At 50.9% G+C, this 26,581-nt stretch overlaps 1 protein-coding gene across 1 annotated transcript; it reads left to right on the top strand.

Moving 5' to 3' along the window:
- The first annotated feature begins 1,003 nt into the window (after positions 1-1,003).
- UBE2V1 (ubiquitin conjugating enzyme E2 V1) lies at positions 1,004-26,581 on the top strand. The gene is made up of 4 exons (XM_084777205.1): positions 1,004-1,165; positions 16,084-16,232; positions 23,823-23,948; positions 25,185-26,581. Exons 1-4 carry the CDS (start codon positions 1,144-1,146, stop codon positions 25,329-25,331), a joined length of 444 nt encoding a protein of 147 aa, XP_084633331.1. The 5' UTR covers positions 1,004-1,143; the 3' UTR covers positions 25,332-26,581.

Consider the following 26,581-nt stretch of genomic DNA (forward strand, 5'->3'; position numbering starts at 1 on the left):
GTCTTTGCATTCTCAAAGTCTGTGTAGGAATGGGACGGCCAGCGGAGGCCTTTTCTGATTGTTCTTGCTGCCCACTCAGTGGTTTATTATTTACTTAATATCCATATTCGTTTACTTGTTCTACGTCTAACTAGAATGTTAGACAGAGAATTTTGCTTCTTTGGGGATGTTGCCATCTCCAGCACCTAGCAGCTCTCCCGCATAAGAGATGATTAAGAAATATCTGGATGAATGAATGTTTAAATGCAAGAGTGAAAAGACGCAGCGGTAGGGACGTGGCTCCGTTGGTAGAGAGCTTCCACAGCAGGCACAAACCCTGGGCTCCATCTGCAAGAACTCTAAAACACAGGCAGGCAACTCCAGCATTTGTGAGGCGGAAGCAGAAGAATCAGGCGTTCAAGGTCATCCTCCTCTCTATAGTGAGCTCTAGGACAGCTGGGCTACCTGAGATCCCGCTTCAAACAAAACCCCTAAAAAAGAAAAGGAAGGACTGCAGGCAGGGTGGCTGGATGCGCGCCTCAAAGGAAGGTCCTCAACCCCCACCCCCCCCCACCCCCGGCTGCCTCCGGTCCTGTAGCGCTGCGGGAAATGAGACTGTAATTGTCAGGGCTCTGCTTCAGTCCGCCTACCTGTGGTCCACAATTTGACCTATTCGGGCCTCACGGGTCTTTTTTTCTTCAGATACCCCATAACAAAAACCATGTGGCCTGGGTTCAAAATCTGACTCAGCTACTTAACAGCTGAGCTGAACTTCATCTCTCACGGTTTCATTTTCACATTAATAATGGCCTGCTCGCTACGTGGTGAGGACGTAGCGAGAGAGGAAACCGCCTAGCAGGCATGGGGGCTCCATAGCCCTTCCCCCTTTTGCTCTCCGGGTAGAGCGCGGTCACTCCGCGGCCCTGGCGCCAAGCACCTGCACACCACCCCTCGGCCGAGACTGGGCGGGACTTGCAGGTTGCTCCCCCGTCACACTGGCTCACAGAAGAGTAAAGCCCTTCCCGCCCGGCTCCTGCGACCCCGAGCGGGCGTCAGCGGCGCCGTCTGCGCCTGCGCCTACGCCTGCGCCTGCGCACCAGCGGCCGGGGAAACTCAAGGTGGGGGGTGAAGAAGGGGCCGGCCTTCGAGCGACAGCGACGCAAGATGGCAGCCACCACAGGCTCGGGTGAGCGGAGGCGCCGGGCGTGTTGGCGGACGGGGTGCAGGGTGACTGGGCTGGGCCCGGGGCTAGCAGAGGCCATGGTGGCTCGCCTGGGGCTCCGAGCTCTCCCTGCGGTTGCGCTTGGCTGCGCGGCCGGGCCGGGGGCGAGTAGACTGCGGCCGGAAGCCCGGGCGGGGGCAGCGGGGCCGTGGGCGGTGCGGCCAAACCGGAGGCTCCGCGGGTGCCTCGGGGGTGGGGGAGGGAGGCCAGCAGAGGCGCCGAGCGAGCCCGGGAATATCCTGGCGAGGCCCCGCCGGGAGCTGGCCCGAGCGACGGGGAGTCTGGGATGCCTGGCGGGGGACGCGGGCGCAACCCTAGGGAGCACTAAAGGAGCCGGAGCCTCGCGGGCCGCAGGCGAGGCCACCCGGGGCCCCCGCGCTAATCTAGGATCCGGACTGCGAAAGGGAGAGCCTCATGGTGCTCGCTTCCCCGGGAGATCGGAGCATCTGCACAGGCTGAGCCAGGGCGTCCGCAGCGAGAGTAGGCCTGGCTTGCAGAGACCAGGGTCTGCCCGGATAGATTTCAGAAGGCGCGCTGGGAGCCGAGCGCGATGTTGGATGGGCACGAGCAGGTGCCTTGGACGCCCCGGGTGGGGTGGTGTCTGTAGGGGCGTGTCACCGGTGGGAAGGCGCCTGTGGTGGGGAGAGTGGGATGGGGTGCAGTCCCGCAGATGTTCTTTCAGAGAAGAAAAACCTCTTCCTGCACTGAGCGGATGGAGGAAGTGCCTGTCACTCCCCTTCTGCTCCTTTGGATAATTGAGAAAAAATATGTGGGTTCAACTCAGAAACTCCCCATTATTTGGATGGGTGGGAGAACAGTGAAATGAGAAAGAACCCTTGGAAGGACTAGCCAGAGGGAAAAGGGTGTGCTTTTAGGGGAGCTCTGGCGGTCTTTGGTGGACTAAGAGAAGGCTACTTGTACCACCGCCAGTGATGGGCCAGGGGGGGAAAACTGAAGAGGCTGCCTCAGGACTGGCAGCTTGCACTTGGCATGAACTCTGGCAGTCTAGAGGAGGTGGGGTGGGCCTTGGAAAGGGGGAATCCCCTGTAAAAGATTCAGGAGACACTGAGTGCTCCCTTCTAATGTGGGGCTGTACCCTCTGGAGTCTGGCGGTGGAGGTGGGCAAGAGGTAAGGACCAGCGCCCAGCCTGGGCATGGGTGTTTTGGAGCTGTGAGGCCACAGCAGCAGCAGCAGCAGCACAGCCAGGAGTTAGGGGTGGGTTGACCAGCGGGAGTCATCTTTCCAGGGTCATTGCTTTTGTGGTATTCCAAGGAGCCCTCCTTGTGTGTTAGAACCGTGGGGGAAAGGGATGAGAGGCATACAGGCTCTGCCTGTAGTGACCCATCCCACACTGCCTGGGGTCTCCTGGAGAAAGCCATGTGCAGTGGAGGCAGGCCATCGGTACTTGGGAAGACCAAGGCTGACGTAGGCTGACCCTGGAGCATCTCTCAGAGCAGGGTACCCCCCAGGCCCGGAAATGCAGTACCCAGCAGCCTGTACTGGGGTGGCACTGCCGCCCAGCTTTGCTTGTAGTTACTTGAAGACGGCTCACAATCCGGTTTGACAGCTACTTCTTACTTCTGAGAGGCCCTGCCTGTACCTCAGTAGCTCAGCTGCTGTGCACTGCAATCCAAGGGATCTTGGGCTGGGATGTGGCTCAGTGGCAGCGTGTCATGTAGCACGTTGGAGGCCCTGGGTCCCAAACCCTGCAGCACAAAGCAAGCCAGAGGGCCAGGCATGATTTAGATAGTGTAGGGCAGCCTTTGAGGGGCCCTGGAGCAGGCTTCCCACCACTTCTCTATTCCACAGATGGTTACTGGGGCCTATTGTGCCCTATTGTGAATAGCAGACCAGACAGACATAGCACTGTCCTTAAGTTTTATTCCAACCAGACAGAAGGCCATTCAGGATGTAAATACAGTGACTCCAAAAAGCAGGAAGTTCTGGGAAGAAAATTGTGTGCTGTGGTGAGGGAGTCTATAGAGTTCAGGCAGTCGTCTCAGGGGCAACATTTGAACTGAGACCAGTGATGGAGAAGAGCTAGTGGCCTCTGATGATGGCAGGGAGGGGACAGTGCGCCCTAGTTGGCCCTATGGTGGGGCTAACTTGTAGTGTTGAAAGATGGGGTGAGGGTTATGGGGCCAGCGAGATGGTGCAGCAGGTAAAGACCCTTGGCAAACCCTGGGCCCTGGGTTTGATTCCCCAAGACCCACATGGTTTGAGGAAAGAGCCGCCTTCTACAAGTTGCCTCTAATCTCCATAGGCGCTCCCTTCCCAATAAGTAAATGTCCGGGGGTGGGGGAATTAAAGGCGTCAGGAGATGGAGAGAGATGACTTGGGGTTTACTAAGTGCAAAGGGAAGCTGTGGAACACATGTCTGGTATGAGCAGGCATTCAGTGTGGGTGGGTGGATGGATTGGTGGGTGGGTGGATTGGTGGGTGGGTGGATTGGTGGGTGGATGGGTGGATGCCTTGAAAGGAAGAAGTGATGAGAAATGACTTGAGCCCCAAGGCACCAAAAGGCTGTAGAGTATAAAGAGTAGGAAACAGGATTTTGTTTTTGTTTTTGTTTTGAGATAGAGTTTCTCTGTGTAGCCCTGACTGTCCTGGACTCACTTCGTAGACCAGGCTGGCCTCGAACTTAAAGAGATCTCCTTGCCTCTGCCTCCTGAGTGCTGGGATTAAAGAGTACGCTGCCCAGCTGGAAACAGGATGTTAATTGGTTAAACTTGGGTGCTTAGCCCCTGTCCCCTCCACCTTTAGACTGAGCCTTTCATTCTGTGCCCTGGTTGCCAGGAAACGAGTATGTGGCCTTGGAGTTCCTGTAAGGGCCTAGCTCAGGTTGTTTGGCCACTGCTGCTGGCACCTTCCCACGTCATTTGCTGCTACAATTTTGGCGTAGGGCTCAGAGAGGAGCTGAGCTGAGCCCACCACAACCACTCAAGATGTCTGCAGTACAGGCGACTTCCCTCCTGTGTGTCAGGACTGCAGGATGTCAGACAGTGGCCCTTGGCTGCCAGGTCCTCCTCATCCAGCAAGCAGCCCACACTCTGTACTGTCTGGAGTTGACAGCTAACTAGATACCAAGTGCCAGAGTGACAAGCCCTGGCAGGGTGCCACTATAAATATGCACGCAGGGCGTGGTCTCATGCACACATCCAGCTCCTAGAAATGTCACCATCTGGGTGGTAGAGATTGGGTCTCTCCTTCCATTCAAAGGTGTTCCCCCAAACAACTGGAGACCAGGCCCTGTAGTAGGCCCCAGTTCCCACAGGCCTCACTATGAGCCCCGTCGGGTCCCTTACAGCCAAGTGCCTTTTCCCCTTCATGGCCTGCTTTCAGGATGGATAGCTGTTTCCTATTGCTCAGCCTGAGAAGCAGGAGCTGGTCCCACAGTGGGGCCACTTGGTGAGCCCGTGCAATTGGGATCTCTTTCTTTCTTTCTTTTTGATGCTATTTTGTCTTGTTGTTCTAAGATAGGATTTTATGCAGCCCGGACTGGTCTTGAACACATTGTGGTGTTGTGGATGACTTTGACCACATCCCTGGTCCTCCTGCCTCCATCTCTCAAGTGCTGAGATCACAGTTACGTGCCTCCTGGCAGTGGTGGCACAGGCCTTTAATCCTAGCACTTGGGATGCAGAGGCAGGCAGATCTCTGAATTCAAGGCCAGCCTGGTCTGCATAGTGAGGCCAGGACAGCCAGGACTACACAGAGAAACCCTGTCTTGAAAAACCAGGGGTGTGGGGCGGAGGGGCAGGGGAGAGGTGCGTTGTGTGTGTGGAAAGAATTGCCGGGTGATGGCTGGCAAGGTGGTTCAGTGTCTAAGGTTCTTTGCTCTTCCAGAGGACCAGAGCATTGTTCCCAGAACCCACATCTGGCAGTTCACAGCTGCCTCTGACCCCAGCTTCAGAGGCTTCAGTGCTCTCTTGTGACCTCCATGGGCGCCTACACAGGTGTGTCACCTACACACGTACATTTTTTTTTTTTAAAGATGAAACTTGCCAGGTGCTGTGGCACAAGCCTGTGATCCCAGCACTCAGGAGGCAGAGGCAAGCAGATCTCCATGAGTTTGAGGCCAGCCTGGTCTACAAAGAGAGTCCAGGACAAAGAAACCCTGTCTCAAAAAAAAAAAAAAAAAAAAAAAGGGCAGGGAGTAACTCTTGAGAATTGCCAAGTGAGTTTTCATGGAGTTTTTACCCCTTCCTGCTAACTTAAGGGGCTGAGAGTTTAGCTCATGTAGAGTACTTGGCTAGCACAGTATTTGGTTTGGTCCCTAGCATCAAACAACAACAACAAAATCACACCAACCTTTCCTCTCTGTCCTCCCTCCCTTTCTTCCTCTCTGTTAAACTCCACAGACTTTGATGAGGTGGAAATACAATCCAGGAGCCCTCGGTCTAATCCTAAAAGGCACCGTGATGCCTAGAGCAGTGTGTGGCATGGGGTGACCCACCCCACCCCCAAAAAGGGTCTCACTATGTGACTCTGGCTGTCCTGGAACTCACTGTGCAGACCAGGCTACCCTCGAACTCTAATTTGCCTGCCTCAGCCTCCCTAGTTCTGGAACTAAATTCATGCATCACCATGAGGTCTGTCTTTGAGTAATGCACATCTGCTGAGCTGAGGGCACCTGTGTGTCACATACAGAGTTAGCAGGTCCTTGGCCTCATTTGAGGGCCAGCCTTCAGGCTTCTTGGTTTTGTTGGGGCTGGAGTTGTTGTTGCATTTTGTTTTGTTTTTGAGTTTTTTGTTTGTTTTTTTTTTAATTGTTTTGCAACAGGATCTCACTATGTAGACTAGACTGGTCTCAAACTCAGGAAGTCCTTCAGCCTGGCATTGCAGGTATGCACTCTACGCCTGGCTCCAAGACTTGACCTTGCACTGGGAGGGCTCACTTGGTGCCAGGTACTGGTTTGAGCACATGCTCTCACTTCCTGAACCTGTTGAGGCAGATACCTCTTGGGAAGGTGAGGAAACTGAGGCCTAGTGACATAGCAGGTAGTCACTCAGTAAACACTGTGGGTTGTTGTAATGAGATCTCTGACCAGATGTGTGAATTGGGCCCAGAAGCAGTGTGTTTGCCAGGGTGATCCAGGGGTGTGAGCCTCACAGTGGGACTACCCCTGAGGGAAGGGATGAAACTCAGTGGGTCCTTTGGTCACTGAGCTGCCAGCACTTTCATCCTGTCACACAGAGCTGTAAGGATTGATAGGTTAATGAGGGCTGGAGACATGGCTCAGTGGTCAAGAGCGCTGGCTGCTCTTGCAGAAGACCCAGGCTGGGTTGGTTCCCAGCACCCACAACCACTTGTGACTCCAGTTCCAGGAGACCCTAACACCGTCTTCTGACTTCATAGGGCACCAGGCATACATATAGTACACTTACATACAAGCAGGCAAAACATCTATATACATAAAATAAATCTAACAGAAAGATTAGTAGGTTTCCGTGGAGTCTTCTCCTAGACCCACTTACCTCTTCCTGCAACGGTCAAGAGTCCTTGTCACATTGGTGGACCACCCTTGAGTTCCCAGAGGAGGACATCCTATCAGAACATAAGTCACTGCCCACTGTCCAGTTCAGTAATCCTGCATCCCAGGTCACCTTCCAGTACTCCCACACTTCCTGAGGCTGGAGCAGCACTCTGGTCCTAGTGCAGACTATTGTCTCCCCAGAGTAAGCACAGAAGCCATAGTAGCTGGTCTCTCAAGGACACAAAAGTCTACCATCATAAACTCTGTGCTATGTAGGCCACACAGTCTGCCAGAGATGTGGTTTTGGTTTTGGTTTCTGTGTTTTGGTTTGGTTTGATTTTGGTTTTTCAAGACATGATTTCTCTGTCCTGGAACTCTGTAGATAGATCAGGCTGGCTTCAAACACACAGAGATTGTCCTGTCTCTGCCTCCCAATGGGATTAAAGGTGTACACCACCACACCAGCCAAGCTATGGTTTTGTGATTCCCTGGTTCTCCAAAGATGTTTGTATTTTAATTTTATTTGTTTGGGGGATTGTTTTGTTTTTCAAGACAGAGTTTCTCTGTGTAGCCTTGGCTGTCCTGGAACTTGCTCTGTGAACCAGTCTACTGTTTATTATTTTTGAGGCAAAGTTTTACTTTTTCCAGCCTTGCCTGGAACTTGTAGCAATCCCCCTGCTTCAGCCTCTTAAGTGCTCAGTAAAATATGTGAAACATTGCAAGAAGCTCCCAAAGGATATTTTGTTTTTGCCTTTTAGTTGGGGGTCTCACTATGAAGTTCTAGCTCACCTCAATGCAGAAACCCATCTGCCTCTGCCTCTGCCTCTCAAGTGCCACCACACCTGGGCTCTGTTTTTGAGACAGGGTGTGTAGTGCCTTGGTTGGCCCGAGCTCAGAGATCTGTCTGGCTCACCTGGGTTATTTGTGTTTGAGGCTGTTTCTCATGAGCTTAGACTGACCTCTTAATTTGTTAATGAAAGGATGGCCGAAGACTTCTGCTCCTCCTGCCTCTACCCCCCAAATGCAGGGTGCAGGCACAGACAGCTTCGCCTGGCTTTTGCTGGGTCCTTGTGCTTGCAGTCACTTCAACTGAGCCAGCTCCCTTCTGCCCTTTAACAGTTTGTTTATTTAGAGTCATGTTGTTTAGCCTTGGCTAATCTCAGTCCTCCTGAGGGCTGGGATTGCTGGTGTATGCACCCCAAAACCCTTTCCCACCACTTTACTAAGTTTCTATGCTTCACATTACTGTGGTGTTTCCCTAGAACGCCATGTAAAACTATCAAGTACTCATGGTTTTACAACTTGCATGTGGTGTGTGTTGGTTTTTTTCTTGCTTAGGAGGTTGGCATGTGTTGTGGTATGCTTATGGAGCTCAGAGGACAACTTAGCGGGTGTTGGGTCTCATCGTTGACCGTGTAGGTTCCAGGGACTGAACTCAGGTCACCAGGCTTGGTGGCAGGTGCCTTCACCCTCTGAGCACCTGCGTTTCTACTGGTTTTTGGTTTGGGGGCTTTTTTATTTTTTTAAACTACATTTGTTTGGTATCCCCCTATACCACTGTGTGTGTGTGTGTGTGTGTGTGTGTGTGTGTGTGTGTGTGTGTGTAGTTGCCACATCATAGCGGTGGGGCTCAGAATTTGCAATGTTGACGCTCCTGCATCATAGGTTCTGGGGATAGAACTCAGGGAGTCAGGCTTGGTAGCCCCTGGATAGTGAACTCATTCTGCTGTTTGAATTCATGCCCCAGGGTTCACAAGTACTGAGGGACCTTAGGCCACAAAAATTTAGTGCTTTGTAGACTGTTAATGGATTAGCTTACATTAGCTTCCTGCGCAGGTTTTTTTTGTGTGTGTATGTGGTTTTTCAAGGGTTTCTCTGTGTAGCCTTGGCTGTCCTAGACTCACTTTGTAGACCAGGCTAGCCTCGAACTCACAGCGATCCACCTGCCTCTGCCTCCCGAGTCCTGGGCAGTTTTTAAAGGCTTAGGACACCAGTAACACACCTGCAGGAGTTGTGCCCTGTAGCCCTCTCTAGGGGGTGAGCATGTCCTCTGGGTGCAATGCTTGCTCTGGGCTCAGGCCCAGCACAGAAAAGAGCCTTTTCTCTTGTGGAGGTTTGGTAAAGAACCAGTTCACACTAGTTTATAGAAAAAATTGATCAAGGCCTAGTGCCTTAGGCCTGTAAGCCAGCTCAGCTACTGGGGAGGGAAAGATGGGAAGATCAGAAATTGAAGGCTCACCTCAACACAGAAGCATTTCAAGTGTACACTTCGTGAGCCAAAAGAGGGCTGGAAATAATACAGCTCATTGGTAGAGTGATAAGTGCCTGATACGTGACAAGCTCTAGGCAGTCCCTAGTACAGTGTGTGCACGCACACGCGCGCACACACACACACACACACACACACGCGTACACACACACAAAGGTAAGTTTCCCTCAGATTCCTAGGTTTTTATTTTTTGGATTGAGGGAAGGCTACTGGAACCATCTCTGGTGACTCAGACCTTTAATTCTATCGCTGCTGAGGCAGGTGTGTCTCTTGAGTTTGAGGCCAGCCCGGTCTACATGTGGAGTTCCAGGACAGCCAAAGCTGCATAGAGAAACCCTGTCTCAAAAAACTGAAGATAAGTGTTTTAAAAAACTGGGCGAAGTGTGGTGGCATATGCCTTTAATCCCAGAGCTAGGTAGGCAGGAGCAGGTAGGTCTCTGAGTTCAAAGTCTGCTTAATTGATTGTTGAGGACCAGCTCTTTCTACCAAAACTGACCAGTTCAGTCCAAGGATCCATCCGGTGGAGAGAACTGGCCCTGCGTGCTGCCGTCAGTGCACCCAAATGCACACCGAATCACTAAAATGTACTAATTGTAAAAGCTACCAAATTATACATCAAAAAACCCCATGAGTGACTCTGTGGATAGAGGTGTCTGCCGCAGAGCCTGGCGGCCTGAGTTCAGTCCCTGGGGTCTCCATGGAGGAAGAAGAGACCTGGCCCTGACAGCTGTCCACTCACCTCTTCCAGTGGCTTCGTGTGATGCACACAAAATAAGTCAAATGTGATTGAAAGACAGCCCTGCAATTGGGCCAGTTGATGGCTCCATGGATAAAGAACGACATTTGCTAGGTAAGCCTGGAGACAGGAGTTTGGTCCACAGAACCCATGCTAGAGGAAGGAGAGAGCTGTCCTCACAAAGTTGTCAGATGACCCCACACACACAGTAAACTTAAAAACACTCAGATGACCGCAGTTGTATGATGTCGTCATCCAGTGTTTAGTCCCAGTCAGCTTAGGGTTCACAGTACAACCAGAAGGTTCCTCTGTTCATCCAGGAAGCGTTTATTGAGCACCATTATGTGCCAGACAGCAGGCCAGTTGTGGGGGTGGGGGGTGCAGGCTGAGTCACAAGTCTGTCTGAAAGGTGCAGAGATGGAGTGAGATAGTGAAAAGCAAACAATAAAGACTGGAAACAGAAAGAAGTGTTGTATGGGGCAGGGCTGGTAGGTCAGTGTGCACAGCTACAGGCCTCTGCTGATCTGTGCAGCCAGAACATTGACAGCTCTTGGCCTCACTCTGCACATTATGTGTAATTTTTTCTTTTTAAGCCTTAAAATCCACACTAAGGGCTTTGCTAAGATTCCCAAGGCAACCGTGGTGGAAATAGAGGCAGGTGGACCAAGGGCATCCTTGCTTATATAGCTAGCTCAGGGACAGCCTGGGCTGTTTAAGACCCTGTCTTCACATATAACTCCCAGCAATAATAATTAGTCTCCCTTTTAATGGTCCTGTGAGTGTTTCCTGGGTGTGTTTTCAGAAATGTGTTAAAATCTGTAAGACTGAGGGCTTCTGAGCATACATCAGGTACAGAAAAGGCAGTGAGCAAAGCAGACAGAGAGTGTGTTCAGATGGGGGTGAGACAGATGTTTTCAGTGTCGGTCACCCTGCAGGAGCTAAGCAGGAGGCAAGAGAGGTAGTGTAGGTTGAGCAGGAAGAAGCTAGTAACCAGCCAGCCCATCGTGCCTTTGGGAAACCATAGTAAGCACAAAGGCTGAAGGGAGACAGGCTTCCCCAGAAACCAGAAGAGCACCTGCTGTAGCAGTGGCATCATGGAGGAGCCCGGCAGTTACAGGGAAGCCTCAGTGGATCGAGACCAGGTTGTCCTGGGAGGCTGAGATGGTGTCTATTAACCTACAAAGGATTGTCCTTGGAGAGGAGGCAGGGTGAGTCAGACAAGAGGCAAAGGTGGTCCCCAGAAGTCACTAGTGGAATGATGGACATGGCAAGAAGAAATAAAAGAGAGATTTCTTACTGCAACTGAGAGATGGAGCCAGGAAAATGTTGGGGCCACATCCCCAGATTTAGGAGTGATCATGTAATTTGGGGAGGAATGCAAGAGTTCCTGTTGGAAGTGTTGCAGGGGTCTAGGAGGAAGGGTGTTGGCATGGAAACTGAAGTCTGCTTGTTAGAGCTGTGGCTCCTGTGGAAGCACTTGAGCAGTGAGGCCTGCTTGCCAGGAGCTCAAGGGATGGGCTCAGAGTTGAAGGAGAGAGCCAGCAACCTGGGGCAGGGGCATGGAACTGGCAGTGACATCAGGCCAGGGACTTGGGTGCAACACGTCCTGATGTGAACGACCAGGTGAAGAGCTCAAGTAGAGCCACAGATGAGACTCCTGTCTGGGTGGCCTCTTCGGGCTGTGACTGCTGAGCTGGAAAGGGGATGCCTCAGGAGACAGACGCCTTGTTCTGCTCCAGGATTGGAAGATGAGGCATTGCACTGAGGGAGGTAGTGCCACCGCACAGTGGCCGTGTGCCAGGCATCACCACAGAGCTTTCCAGACTCACTCCTTCTATAGGGGTCAGAGTATTGTGACCTCCACTCTGCTGGGATGAGGGAAAGCGTGTAGCTAACAGCAAGGCTATTATAAAAGCGAGGTGGGGGTCCAGATCAGTGGGCACATGTGCACCCTGGGTTCAGTGTCCACTGTCTTTCTCTCCCTTTCTCTGTCTCCCTTTGAGACAGACAGACAGACACACACACACACACACTTGCATGTATCCTCAATCCACTTTCTACTCCTGAGCAGATGGCCTGCAGGCCTATGCTGCCATACCAGCCTTGGTTTTCAGCAAGTGAGTATCTGAGGCCTGTGAAGTCCTATAGCCTTGTTGGCAACCTCAGAGTGACACCACACATAGGCCCTTTCACACATTCACATGCCCCCTACTTGCCAGGCCTGGGAGTTTGTGGCAAGTGTTTGTCACTTCCTCTTCTCCAGGCAGAGCCATGGCAGAAGCAGTCCAAAGCTAGACCACGCCTGCTGGCTCATCTTGACATTGGCCCAAGACTCAGTTTACCTTTTCTCTGCTACTGCTCAGAGCCACAGGCAGCTGTGCACACATTACCCTTAAGGGGTGAGCCAGTCACTAAGAAACTGGCTTCCACACCTTGGGCTGTTGCTTCAGAGCCTGGGAGGCGAGCGGCTAGGAATCCTGCTCAGCTGTAGGTCGTGTTTCTCGGTTTCCTCCTGTGAGCTGCAGTTGATCATTCTTTCTGCGCTGAGACTTCATGTTCTTTCCTGCTCCCTGTGTTGTCTGGCGCAGTGCTAGGTACAGGGTTGCCACACAAAAGCAGGATGCTTCTTCCTCTTGTGTCATGTTATCAGTTGTTGTTAGTCTTTTGAGACAAGCTGTGTAGCCCTGGCCGACTGGAACTTGCTATATAGACCAGGCCGGCCTTGAACTCACAAAGAGCCACTTGCCTCTGGAGTGCTGGGGTTAAAGGTGTGTGCTACCACACTCAACGTGTTGATAATTTATGTGTAGGAATCCTGTTGTTTGAGACTGGAGAGATAGCTTTGAAGTTAAGAACACTGGCTGTTCTTTCAAAGGTCCTGAGTTCAACTCCCAGCAACCACATGGTGGCTCATAACCATCTATATTGTGATCTGATATCTGATGTTCTCTTCTGATATTTAGGTGTACATGCAGGCAGAATACTGTATAAATAATAAATAAATATTTTTCTTTAAAAAAAAAAATCCCAGCAGAGGAATTAAGAGGGCTGGAGCGATGGCTCAGAGGATAAGAGCACTGTTTGCTCCTCGAGAGGTCCTGAGTTCAATTCCCTGCAACCACATGGTGGTTCACAACCATCTATACTGTGATCTAATGCCCTCTTCTGGCCTGCAGGTATATTTGCAGGCAGAGCATGGTATACATAATTTAAAAAAAAAAAAAAAAGGACAGGGTCTTGAGGGGGCTAGGGAGATTGTTCAGCAGTTAAAAGCACTGACTATTCTTCCAGAGATCCTTGGCTCAATTCCCAGCACCCACATGGCATCTCACAACTGTCTGTAACTTCTGTTCCAGGGGATCCAGCAGTCAAAACACCAATGTACATAAAATAAAATTAATTATTTAAAAAAAAAAAAAAAAAGACAGAGTCTTGAGTAGCCCAGGCTGGCCTTCAACTCCTTGTATAGCTGAGGATGACTTTGGACCTCTGGCCCTTTTATATTGGCCTCCAAAGTACTGGAGTGGCAGGCATGTGCCAGTGAAGAGCCTAGACAGTTTTTCACTCCAGCCCATGAGTTTGACACACATTGAGTGCACATGGTGAGCACAAGGGTTTCCTGCGTCTTCAGAAAGACTAACTGAGCTAGCTAATTCTGTGGGCCCAACTCTAACTTTTAGTCAAAATTTTAATGTGAATTAAAGTTTGTTGTTTAGAAAATAAATGAATTGTATCTGGGCATAGTGGCACAAGCAGAAAGGCGGCAGATCTTGGGGACAAGAGAGTGGTTAAGAGCACTTCCATCTCTTGCAGAGGTCCTGAATTTAATTCCCAGCACCCACCTGATGGTCTTACAAACATCTAAAATATGATCTGATGCCCTGTTCTGGCATGCAAGTGTACAAGCAGGTAGAGCACTTGTAAACATAAAACAAGTAAGTCTTAAAAAAACAAAACAACAACAAAAGAAGGCAGATCTTTGTGAGTTCAAAGCTAGCCTGATCATCATAGTGAGTTCTAGGACAGCCAGGACCATGTAGAAAGACCTTGTCTTAAAAAACAAAGCAACAACAAAGAGGGAGAGAGAAAGGAAAAATGAATCGGAAAGCAACACTCTAGCTAGGCATATGGGTGCAGGCCGGTCTGTCATCCAGGTACTCTGGAGGCTCTGCGTTTTAAAGTCATCCCTAGCCCAATGTGAGTTTAACATTAGCCTGGGACACAGGAGACTGTCTTGGAGAAGGGGGAGGGAGAGGAGAGAGAGAAAAGACGACCTGCTTGGTGGATACTTTAGACCCAGTCTGGGGAAAAATAAATACCCAGGGCTGTTGGTGTACTTGTAATGTATGTGTGTGGTGTGCGTGCCATGCCGTGCATGTGGAGGGCAGAGGAAAGTGGGTGGGAGTCAGGCTTGGTGGCAGGCCCCTTTCTGTGCTCAGCCAACTCACTGGTCCCCAGGCTGACAGAAGAAAGTAGCAGATTACTGAGGTCAAGTGTCGTAGAACTGAGTCCCCAGAGAGGGCGAGGGAGCATGTCTTAGGGCTGAAGAAAGAAAGTCTTCCACAGAGAACAGGAAAGGCAAAGGCTGGCCAGTGGAATCTTGTCTGGAACAGAGTGAGCGCTCTGTAGTTCCAGCAGAGAGGGGTAAGCAGGAAGAAAATAGATGTCTGGGTAATAAAGCCAGAAGAAAGGAGGGAATTAGCCAGCTGGCCCCCAACTCTGTCCGCCCCGCTGGGATTAAAGGCACGCGCCACACTACCAGCCAGCATAAGTCCAGCGATGGGGAAACAGAAGCAGGAGGATCTGAGTTTGAGGTCAGCCTGGGCTATATAATGAGACCCTATCCCTAATAATAGTAATAGTAGTAGTAGTTAGCTGTATATCTGTGGGCAGGGTGCAAGCGTGTGAGTGTGCATGCATGCCTGCCCGTGTACACATTACATGGAGCCAAAGCACAGACTAGTGTCCTTGCTGACTTGAGACACAGTCGCACTGAACCAGCAGTTCACCTGACTCCGCCCTGCTGGTGGCTCATAGGCACATTCACCCACACCCTGCTTTCAATGTGGGTGTTAGGGATTTGAACTAAGTTCCTCATGCCTGCAGAGCAAGTGCTCTTGCCATTGAGCTATTTCTCAGGCCTCTTTTTTTAACTCTGAGCAAAGTAATTGTGTTGCTTCCCTTTTGCCTATGATGTCCAGACCTCTTTCAGCTTCCTGTTTACAGTAGGATGTCACCTCAGAGAGCCGAACAATGCAGCAGACTCACTGAGTGTGACAGATGCTAATGATTTCCAAGCTAGTTAGGCTTTTGCTGGTCTGTTTGTTTAATCTCAAGAGTCACATATACTATTACTGTTTTCAGTCATATGGCTCTTTCACTTTCACACTTATCCTTGGATGTGGCTCAGGTGACTGAGGGCCGGCTTTGAGCTGAAACCCCCAAGTAGAAGCCAGGCAGGCATGGTGGGGACAGGATCTTGGGGTCACTGGCCAGCGTTGTAGTCTATCCGTGAGCACCAGGCCACAGAGAGACCCTGCTTTTAAAAAATGGAGTGCTGTGTGGTGGTGGTGCGCGCCTTTAATCCCAGCAGCCCTGGAGAGGCAAAGGCAGGCAGAGCTCTGTGAGGTTTTTTGTTTTGTTTTGTTTTTCCTTTTAAAAATGTGGTTTTTCTGTGTAGCCCTGGCTGTCCTGGAACTTGCTGTGTAGACCAGGCTATCCTCAAACTGAGAGATCCCACCTGCCTATGCCTCTTGAGTGCTGGGGTTAAAGGTGTGTGCCACCACACCGAGCTTTAAACACGTTTGTTTGATTTTTGAGACAGAGTTTCTCTGTGTAGCCTTGGCTTTCCTGGACTCGGTAGACCAGGCTGTTCCTCAAATTCACAGCAATCCACCTGCCTCTGCCTCTGCCTCTCTGAGCACTGGAATTAAAGGTGTGCGCCCGTACACCCAGTCAAATACAATTTTTAAAAAGGAACTTTACTGACACTATAAATGGGAGTTAGGATAATGTTATTTGCCCTAAATTTCTGTGGTGCTGGAAATAGAAGCCAGCATGTGCTCTACCACTGAGCTGGGCCCCCAGCAGTAAAGAAGTTACTCTTGGGGCTGGGGCTGGTGGTGAGAGTGGAACCCAGGGCCTTTCAGCTGCTAGGCCTGTGCTGCTTCCTAGTCCTGGAAGTCACTTGTAACTGGCACTGGAGCATTCTTCTCAGCCAGCTTGGACCCAGAGGAAGCAACAGCTAACCTGGGAGTTGGGGTGCTGTGTGTGAAGGGGCTGGGGTGGTGAGCACTCCTTGGACTCCCCAGGCCTCAGTGTGGGAGGCAGCTGTTGGGAGCTGTGAGCATGCTGCCCTCGGACTTGCTAGCATCTTGAACTTGTTTCCATTTGTTTTAGGAGTAAAAGTCCCTCGAAATTTCCGACTGTTGGAAGAGCTGGAAGAAGGCCAGAAAGGAGTAGGCGACGGCACAGTTAGCTGGGGGCTAGAGGACGACGAGGACATGACGCTTACCAGATGGACAGGGATGATAATTGGGCCTCCAAGAGTAAGCGCCAAGCTGCGGCTATAACTGTGGTTGTCTTAAGTTCACTGCGCCTCCTCTTAACGCAATGGTGGTAGCCTTGTCGGCAAACGCTCACCAGTGGTGTTCCCTGAGGTGTGGCTGTTCTTTCTCTGACCAGTTTTAGTTTATACATTTGAGCTCCACTTGTGCAGTCTAATGCTCTTTGGTAAGCAGTCCAGAGTCAGTAATGTGCATTTACAGGACAGTGTAGACAGTGGCCTTTGAGCTTCCTGTCCCTGAGCTGAAGTTCAGAACCAGCTGACGTCTGGACAGCAACACTCCTGAGGTGCAGCCACCGCTTCCCAGCTCTGCTGTGCCTTTGTGTCCTGCCTGGCAGCTCTGCTGGGTCCAAAGGTATTTTAAAAAACCAGGGCCAGAGAGCAGGGAAGGTGAGCCTCTGAGAGTGCTGGTGTGTGAGGCCAGCGTGCGTTTGAGGGTTAGGGTTAGCCCTCCAGATGTGTCATTTAGTGCTCACAAGGTCTTTGTCATATCCTCATGTGTAACCACATTCCAGGTCACCGGTGGGGACGCTAACCCAGGAGTGAAGTCACCTGCCCAGAGTACAGACCTGGGTCTGTTTGCCAGGCCTGTGCTCCTTGCTGCTCAGCACTAGAGTGGTAGGGTCTTTATGACTTGGTGCAGGACAGACAAGAGGATAAAGACCCTAAAAGGGGGGCACTCCTGCAGACGAGCCATGGCAGAGTGTGGCTACACCTGTCTAGTGTGTTTATGCCTAAGGTGACAGCTTCCTTCCTTTTCAGCCACAGCAAGGTGCTGCCTGTGCTCTGTGGAGATAGGAGGAAGCTAACCTGCCTGGGGCTCGTTAGCGTTCAGACACTTGCAGTTGGTCTTGGAGGCCACTGGCCAGCCTTGCACTTCACTCTTGCTCCCAGAGTCAGGGCTGCAGCTCTGATGCCGGCTGCCAGGTACAGAGCTAATATGTACAGTCTGGTTATGCCTGTTTCCCTCCTCCCTGCAACAACAGCTTGCTGAGTCTCTGTAGAGTACTCAGGACATACATGTAGGTGGCCCTGCAGATCTTTCTTTGCCTCTCTGGAGGCCTTCTCCCCAGAGCACGTGCGGATGGCTCAGGGTCGGACAGCTGCAGAGCCTGGGAGTCACTTGCTGAGAGCAGAGTATGTGCAGCACGAGCCGCAGCTGCGCTGGGTGCACTGGGAGGCTCTCGTGAGAGCTAAGCATGAATTTGCCGTGTGGTGGGGAAGGCAGGAGGACCAGTCACGCTGAACTTTTGCCACCAATTTCAGGCCAGTCTATATCCTTGAGACACTGTCTCAAAGAGACAGACTGAGCCGGGCGGTGGCAGCGGCGCACGCCTTTAATCCTAGTACTCGGGAGGCAGAGGCAGCCGGATCGCTGTGAGTTCAAGGCCAACCTGGTCTACAAAGTGAGTCTAGGACAGCCAAGGCTACACAGAGAAACCTTGTCTCAAAAAACAAAAAAACAAAAAAAAAAGAGAGAGAGAGAGAGAGACAGACAGACAGACAGAAATGGCTCCGGGGTTAAAAGCACTTGTTCTTCTTGCAGAGGACTCAGGCTCCGTTCCTAGCACCTATGGGAAGGCTCACAGCTGTCCGTAACTCCAGCTCCAGGACACACACGAGACACACACATGTATGTGAGTCAGACAAAAGGACAGACAGACAGAAATGCTATTGAAAATATTCTGCCTATGGGGCTGGAGAGTTGGCTCAGTGGTTAAGAGCACTGTCTGCTCTTCCAAAGGTCCTAGGTTCAATTCCCAGCACCCACATGGCAGCTCACAATTGTCTGTAGCCTCAAGATCTGACACCCTCACATCAATGCACATAAATTAAAGATATATCTTTAAAAAAAAAAAGAAAAAAGAAAATATTCTGCCTAAATGTTCAGGCTGGGTGTGCTGCAGCATACACCTGTAAACTCAGAAGGTGAGGCAGGATGACTGCTGCAAGTTGAAGGTAGCTCGGGCTGCATATGAAGCCTCTTCTTTCTCTTAAACAAAAGCGACTTGGATTGTCCTGAACCTGAGCTTACCCTCCTGTAAACGGCGTGGGCAGAATGAGCCACTAAAGCTCCAGTACTTTCCGTGGGCCTGGGGTGTGGACTTGCACTGCAGCCCGGTGGTCAGCATATGCCTTAGCCCTCACAGGTGTTTGCTCAGCAGACAGTGCATGGTGCCACTGAACCTCACCCCAGGCAGGCCTGCACATCTTTTGTTTAAGGCAGGGGGATGGCTCAGACCTAATCCCAGCTCTTGAGAGGCTGCGGCAGGAGGTTTAGTATTGGTTAAAGGGTAGCCTGGGCTACATACCCAGACCCTGTCTCAAAAATAGAAAAATATCTTGCTGTACAGACCAGGATGGCCTTAAACTTGGCATCTTCCTGCCCCAGCTTCCCAAATGCTGGGACCTAGAGCTTTGGACTTGGCAGGCAGGTGCTCTACCACTGGCTATGCCTGGTGGGCTTTCTTATTTTAATTATGTGGGTGTGCGCATGTCTGCATTTTCTGATGTCCAAGGAAGCCTGAGGCTTAGATTGCCTTGGAGTTGGACTTAGATGAGGCTATGATCTAATGACAGAGGTGCTGGGAACCAAATGGGTCCTCCTGGAAGAACAGTGCAAGCTTTTATTTGTCTGTTTGGTTTTTGGGGGGTGGGGTGGGTTGTTGGTTGGTTGGTTGGTTTTTCAAGACAGGTTTTCTCTGTGTAGCCTGGCTGTCCTGGACTCATTCTGTAGACTAGGCTGGCCTCTAATTCTCCCAAGTGCTAGCATTAAAGGCCTGTGCCATCACATTTACCCCGCCCCCGCCCCTGCTGTTTATCTGTCTTCTTTGTTTATTACTACTTTTTTGTTTTCTGTTTTCTGAGACAGGGTTTCTCTTGTAGTCCTGGCTGTTCTGGACTTGCTTTGTAGACCAGGCTGGCCTCAAACTCACAAGGATCCACCTGCTGCTGCCTTCCGAGTACTGGGATTAAAGGTGTGCACTACCACACCCAGCTTATTATTACTTTTTTGTGTGCATTGGTGTTTTGCCTGTGTGTATGTCTGTCTGATGTGTCCCCTGAACTGGAGTTACAAACAGTTGTGAGCCACCATGTGGTTGCTGGGAATTGAACTCAGGACCACTGGGAGAGCGGTCAGTGCTCTTAACCGCTGAGCCATTCCTCTGTCCCTCAAACCTTGATTTTTGATATATAGTTTGATAATGTAGCACGCTGGCCCTCAGACTCAGGATCCTGCCTCTGAAGCCCGGAGATGATGTGTGTGTCGCCACTCATGCTGTAGAGTGTGCTCATAACGAGCACCGTCCACCAGGCTTTTTCCTTTGCTTTTCTCATTGCTCTGACACAGGACATACAAAGGAGTCTGCTGCACACACTACATCCATGGGCAGGAGTGGAGCGAGGAGCTAGTGCTGTGCTCCTCCTCCTCATGGTCTGGGCCCCCAGTCTGTGGAGTGATGTTGCCAACATCCAGGGTAGCTCAGGGGGTAATGCATTTGCTGTCAAGTCTGGCAGCCAGAGCACACGCGCGCGCACACACACACACAAGCGCACACATGCAAGGAAGGGAGGGAGAGAGGGAGGGAATGGCATTCAGTTAACAAGACCACCACAGTATCTGTCACTTAACAGAACTATCACCCTAAAGAACTGTTGATGGGGGCTGGAGAGATGGCTCAGATGTTAAGGGCGCTGACAGTTCTTCCAAAGGTCCTGAGTTCAATTCCCAGCAACCACATGTGGCTCACAACCATCTATAATGAGATCTGGTGCCCTCTTCTGATGTTCAGGTGTACATGCAGGCAAAATATTGTATAAATAATAAATTAAATAAAGTATAAATAAATAATAAATTAAAAAAATAAAATAAAAGAACTGTTGGTGGTGAGTTCTTCCCCTTCCACCCTGAGCTTCAGGTAGAGGTGAATGGAGCTACCGACTGTACCCAGTCCATTGTACCTTGGCTCTGCTGGGAGGAGCTCCATCTTGGGTGTGCCTGTTCAATGTGCCCACTCGTTGCTTACAGGCAAAAGGCAGAGGTCTTTTTGTACACTGCTGCTTTCTGTTCTTTGCGTTATGCACCTAGGATTGGCATTGTCGGGGTTGGTAGCTGTTCCGCATTTTGAGGAGCTGCAAGGTTGTGCTGGCAGCGTATGAAGTGTGCTGCCCACGGTTACTAGCTCTCTCGTGTGGGGGGTGTGCTGTCCACTGTCACTAGCTCTCGTGTGTGGGGTGTGCTGTCCACTGTCACTAGCTGTCTCGTGTGTGTGGTGTGCTGTCCACTGTCACTAGCTCTCGTGTATGGGGTGTGCTGTCCACTGTTACTAGCTCTCTCATGTGTGGGGTGTGCTGTCCACTGTCACTAGCTGTCTCGTGTGTGGGGTGTGCTGCCCACTGTCACTAGCTGTCTCGTGTGTGGGGTGTGCTGCCCACTGTCACTAGCTGTCTCGTGTGTGGGGTGTGCTGCCCACTGTCACTAGCTGTCTCGTGTGTGGGGTGTGCTGTCCACTGTCACTAGCTCTCTCGTGTGTGGGGTGTGCTGTCCCCTGTCACTAGCTCTCTCGTGTGAGGCCCACTATCACTGGCTCTTTCTTGTGTGAGGTGTGCTATCCCCTGTCGCTAGCTCTCTCGTGTGTGGGGTGTGCTGCCCACTGTCACTAGCTCTCGTGTGGGGTGTGCTGTCCCCTGTCACTAGCTCTCTCGTGTGTGGGGTGTGCTGCCCACTGTCACTAGCTCTCTCTGCTGCTCTCTTTGCTTTATGAGCCATTTTAGAGCCTCACTGAAACCCAATGAGCCTGGGACTTAGAGCAATCCTTCTGCCTCAACCTCCCAAAGATGGGGTTATTGTCAAAAGTGACCATCTCCGGCATCCCTAAAGTTGTGGTTAACTTAGTTCTTCTCTGAGGCTAAAAACAAACTCATAAAAGCTATTCTTCCTAGGTTCTCCGTGTGATTGATCTGCTCTTTGATTGGCTCGTAAGGTGTGTGCTCTTAAACTAAAAACCGAGTTGGTTTTTGTTGTTGTTTTGAGTTGTTTTATGTACTGTAGGCTGGTCTTGAACTCCTGAACTTCTGCTTCTGCCTCCTGAGGGTTGATGTTGTGGCTATGTCCATCACACCTTGCTCTGACATAGTTTTTTGTTTTAATTTAAGATAGGGTCTTAGTCCTTCTGAGCCTGGAACTCACAGTGCCATCTCAAACTGGCAGACGTTTTCCTGCCTTCTGCCTCCTGAGTGCTGAAATTGAGGTTGGGCTGGCAGCATTTTATCTGTGCATTTACTGCTCTATGGGGCTGGAGAGGTGGCTCAGCACTTAAGAGTGCTTGCTGCTCCAGAGCGCCAGAATCCCATCCCCAGCGTCCGTGCTGCTCACAGCTGCCCTTTCAGCTGCAACCCTCTGGCCTCTGGATACTGGACACTTGTGCAGAAACAAACTAATGCACAGAAATAGTAAAGTGTTTGCATTAATTTATTTATATGTGTATACACACCTGCATGCATGCTTTACAGTGTGCATGTGGAGGTCAGAGGCCTCTGAAGCATCTGTTCTCCCTCGCACCCTATGGGTCCCAGGGATTTTGAGCTCTTTACTTGCTGGGTCAGTTCATAGAGCATCCCAACAGAACACCTGAGGGACTCAACGCTTTATTGTTAATTTAGTGCAGTGTTGAGATGGATATTAGTGCTTCCTGCAAGCCAGGCAGGTGCTGTGTAGCTGAGCTATAGCCCAGCCCATGTACTTGTTTTTGAGACAGTACCTCACCACACTGCCCAGGTCAGCCTTGAGCTCTCTGGAGCCCTCAGCCAGCTAAACTCAGTCACAGGCCTGTACTGCTTGGCCCAGGTTTCCCATTGACTTCTGCTATAATATCTTAATGTATTTGCTTATTTGATTTTGGGGGGTTTTTTTGGTTTGTTTTTCAAGACAGGGTTTGTCTGTGTAGCCCTGGCTGACCTGGAATTCACTCTGTAGACCAGGCTGGCCTTAAACTCAGAGATCCGCCTGCCTCTGCCCCCTGAGTGCCACCACCTGGTTATTAGTATTTTTTTTGAGACAGGGTCTCATAACAGTCCCCTGCCTCTGCCTCCTTGTATGGAGCATGAGTCACTGTGCTTAGCTCTGTAAATGGAAATGGAAAATGCATACCGTGTGACCTGCAGCTATGCTGAGAATTTGCTGCACATTTGGAAGATTTGTTCTTTTCTCTTCTTTTTTTTTTTTTTTAATGTATTGTTCAAAAGTAGTGTATAAAATAATCTTATGTCATGCTGCCATGTGCTATGGAATCCAGTCAGTGGTGGCACACGCCTTTATTTTATTTTATTTTTTATAAAAAATATTTATTTATTTATTATATATGTGTGCTTTATCTGCAGAAGAGGGCATTAGATCACATAGATGGTTTTGAGCCACCATGTGGTTGCTGGGAATTGAACTCGGGACCTACTGGAAGAGCAGGCGGTGCTCTTAACCACTGAGCCATGTCTCCAGCCCCCAGGCACATGCCTTTGATCCCAGCACTCGGGAAGCAAGGGCAGGCGGATCGCTGTGAGTTCAAGGCCAGCCTGGTCTACAAAGCGAGTCCAGGACAGCCAAGGCTACACAGAGAAACCCTGTCTCTGTCTCAAAAAAACGAAAAACAAAAAAAGAGAAGTGAGGCTGGCTTACATGTGCTCAAGGGTTTTAAAGAAGACCTCAAGACCACTAGGTGTCGCTGTTGGCACAAGAGCAACTGCTGTCTGCGCAAGACTCCTAAGGATGGGGCACTGCAGCCTGAGAGGGGCTCATAAAAGAAGGGTGGCCCCTGGCCCAGGGCAGGGCTCCCATGTGGGAGGCCTCAGCAGTGTTGTCACTAGACAGAGTAGGTCTTCAGGGCTGTCTGGTGGGTCCGGTTGGGGTGGATGCCCCATGCAGGATGGGGCCTGAGCCAGCCATACTTGACTGCTGAACATCAATCAGTGGTCCGTGGGCTTTCCTGTGTTTCTCGGTGGCGGCGTGGTTGGCTTTTTAACTGTGTGGATAGGAGTCTTTTCCCTCCTTCTGCCTAGACAAGCTTGCACAACAAGCCCCTTTACCCACTGAGCCATCTTCACAGCCCTCAGCAATTGTATTTTCATTTATTTGAGGTAGAGATGTACATAGCCCAGGATGGCCTCTCTTGGGGCTACAGGTGTACATTAGCACGCCTAGCAACAGTCAGCATTTTAGAGTTGACGCTGTCCCTGGCAGTCAGGTACCTCAACTGCATGGCTTCCTGCTTCACTCACTTGATGCTGGTGGCTTCTTAGGTTACCATGGCTACAAAAGAGAAAGGGGGTTCTGAGAGCAGATGGCGTTTCTACAAAAGTGGCCTCCATTGGGATCATTGACACTTTTACACCCAAGCTTCCGTGTTCTGCCCTTTGCTTGTTTCCCAGAGGCCAGCGCAGGCACTCCTGCTCTCCTCTCCCCTGTGCACGGCAGGAGCATTCCTGTGCGGGCTGAGGGCAACAGTGTTCCAGAAGTCGTCGGAATTGTACCTCTCTTAGCTCTTCGTAACTGTCATCTCTGTACCCTTTTTTTCCCCAGACAATTTATGAAAACCGAATATACAGCCTTAAAATAGAATGTGGGCCTAAATACCCAGAAGCACCCCCGTCTGTAAGATTTGTAACAAAAGTCAACATGAGCGGCGTGAGTAGTTCGAATGGAGTGGTAAGTCCGCCCTGCACACCTGCTGCGTGTCCAGTGCCTGCGCGTGGGCGTTGCTGTCTCTGCCTTATCCCTGCAGATTATCACTGTGTCTGCAGCTCTGGGGTAGGGCTGCTCCCATTGTGTCTTGTCACTCATCTGAGCTCACTCCAGGAGCCTGCACTGTCACTGAGATAAGAGTGCTCAGTGCTCAGACACCATGCGGCAGAGTCAAGACCTTCCCCACATCCTTTCTGTGCCTCAGTCACTGCAGTGTGACTTTTTGGTTTGGCTTGGTTTTTGTTGTTGTGTTTTGTTTTGTTTTGTTTTGTTTTTTAGGGTTTTTTTTTTTTACTTTTTTACATATACATTTATATATTACACATATATACAATAGATTACCTATAGCAAGAAGAACCATGACACAATGAGGAATTATATAAATGTTATATTCTTAGTGGTTTTGGCTATTTATATTTCACAGCGTTGAAAAACTGTGTGACATTTTTAATACTGTTTGCCTTTTGTTTTTTGTTTTTTGCTTTTTTTTGGAGATGATTCTGCTCTGTAGCCCTGTAGCCATGTTTGGCCTGGCGCTTGCTATGTAGCCCAGGCTGGCCTCTACCCATAGCAGTCCTGTCTCAGCCACCTCCTTTACCACTTTCCGTTACATTGAAAGCCTGGCCTTGGGAAGTCAGTGTTGCAGCACTGTTGCCAGCTAAAGCTGCACTAAGATAGAGCCCAGGGCCACACACAAGTTTGGGCAGTCTGCCACTGAGCCACGCCTGGATTAAATCCTGAATCTGTATGTTGCTTGCCAGAGGCCTGGAGGCACCATGCCCAGTCTCAGTCCTTGAAGTCTTCAGAAGATGGGCCAGAGAAGTAGAAGTGAACTTTTTTGCCACGTGTCCTATGTGTGACTGGAGCCATCACCCCCTTGGTGACCTGAGAGGCCTGGGTGCTCTTCTTCCTCCCATCTTTATCAGCCCCACCCTGGGTGTATGGTGGAGAAAGGATAGGGCGCGGGCACCAGGTTGGTCAGGGTAGCCCAAGCTTGGCTGATTAAGTCTCCCGTGTACCACAGGCTCTGTCCTTTTTTTCATGCTGGGACCCGGACGAGGGAGGCTGGCTACTTTGGAGAGAGCAGCTTGGCACAGCCTCTGCATTGATGGGATGGTGTGGGCTCAGCAGCTTGGCCTTGGGAAGGCAGGAATGCTCTGCTATAGGGTGCAGGGTGACTGGGTGTTTACCTCTTCACAGGTGGACCCAAGAGCCACAGCAGTGCTGGCCAAGTGGCAGAATTCCCACAGCATCAAAGTCATCCTGCAGGAACTTCGACGCTTGATGATGTCAAAAGAAAACATGAAGCTGCCACAGCCGCCAGAAGGACAGTGTTACAGCAACTAGTCACCAGGGCCCTGGCTCCCCTCCCCATCCACCCAAGTCTTCATTTTCCACAGTAGTGAATTTTCTAGATACATCTGTAGACCTCAAAGTACTGAAGAGGAAGCTCTACTCAGACTTCATCCTGAGACACTGTTCTGATACTAATTTCTTGTCCGTTTGAAATCCCTAAGTTGTGCTGTGTACCATCTTCTGTTGAGTGTAACCGCTGTCTGCCTGGTTGAACTTCTGGGATCAAGAAGGTGTGTTGAAATCGGTTTCCTCTGGGAGCGGTGGGCACAGCTAACGCAACTGTGAACAGACACGTCACACAATCACCTGCTGCTGGCACGTGGCCTGGGTCTGCCTTTGCCCACCCCGCCCTCCCACCACAGCTGTGTGGTGGCCCTTAGAATAGATGGGAAGGCTGTGGGTGGCAGGCGTAGGACTATTGCTGGGCTTGGGGCGCTTTGGCTGCACCCCTGCTTTCTTAAGTCTTAAGTGATGCCCCATCCAAGCCATCGTCCCCACTTCTCTACTCCCACCCTTGGCCAGAGCTTAGATTGTAATCCTCCCCTCCCTCTGAAATTGGCCGTGGGTGAGGAATTCAGGGCTTCCCGTCTCCCCACCTTTATCAAGGGGTGCTGCTTTCCCCCTCCTCAACTCCCTTGTTCCCCATTACCACCCAACACTTGCTGTGGCCAAAAGCCATCAGATGAGATTGGAAGAGCCTGGCCTCCCTCACTTAGCTCTGGACCACCCTCGTTCACTTGCCACCAGCCTGGGAAGGGGGAGCCGGGTCCTCGGCCCTGCCGCCACCATCAGCCCATGAGCTGTGAGCTCAGGTCTCGAGGTGAACAGAGCAGTCAGGGATGACTCAGACCCGCCAGCCCTCAGGGTCCTCGGTGGTTCCGCCTAAAGAAAGGCCGTGCAGAGAGTCCTGCGTGCACACGGTTCTGAGCTGGTTCCTTTTCCCATAATCGCTTTGCTTTTACACATTGAAGAGGTTTGAACAGGGCTGTATCACCCTGGCCACCCATAGGGTCTGATGTGGAGGCTGACAGCGGGAACTCAAGGCCCTGACCCTGCGGACTCAGGTTTCAGTGTTGCTCCTCAGACCCTCGGCAGGGACTCGGAGGAGCTCTTGAGTCACCGTGTTGCAGACCAGTGGGCCTGACCTCCTGGCTCATTGCCACGTTCCCCACTCTGTTCAGGACCACTAAATGTTGAAATGTGGATGCATACCGAAATAAAGGCAATTCGTTGTGTTGCAA

The sequence above is a fragment of the Acomys minous genome (assembly GCF_964271855.1).
Source record: "Acomys minous genome assembly, chromosome: 3".
NCBI classification, from domain to species: Eukaryota; Metazoa; Chordata; class Mammalia; order Rodentia; family Muridae; genus Acomys; species Acomys minous.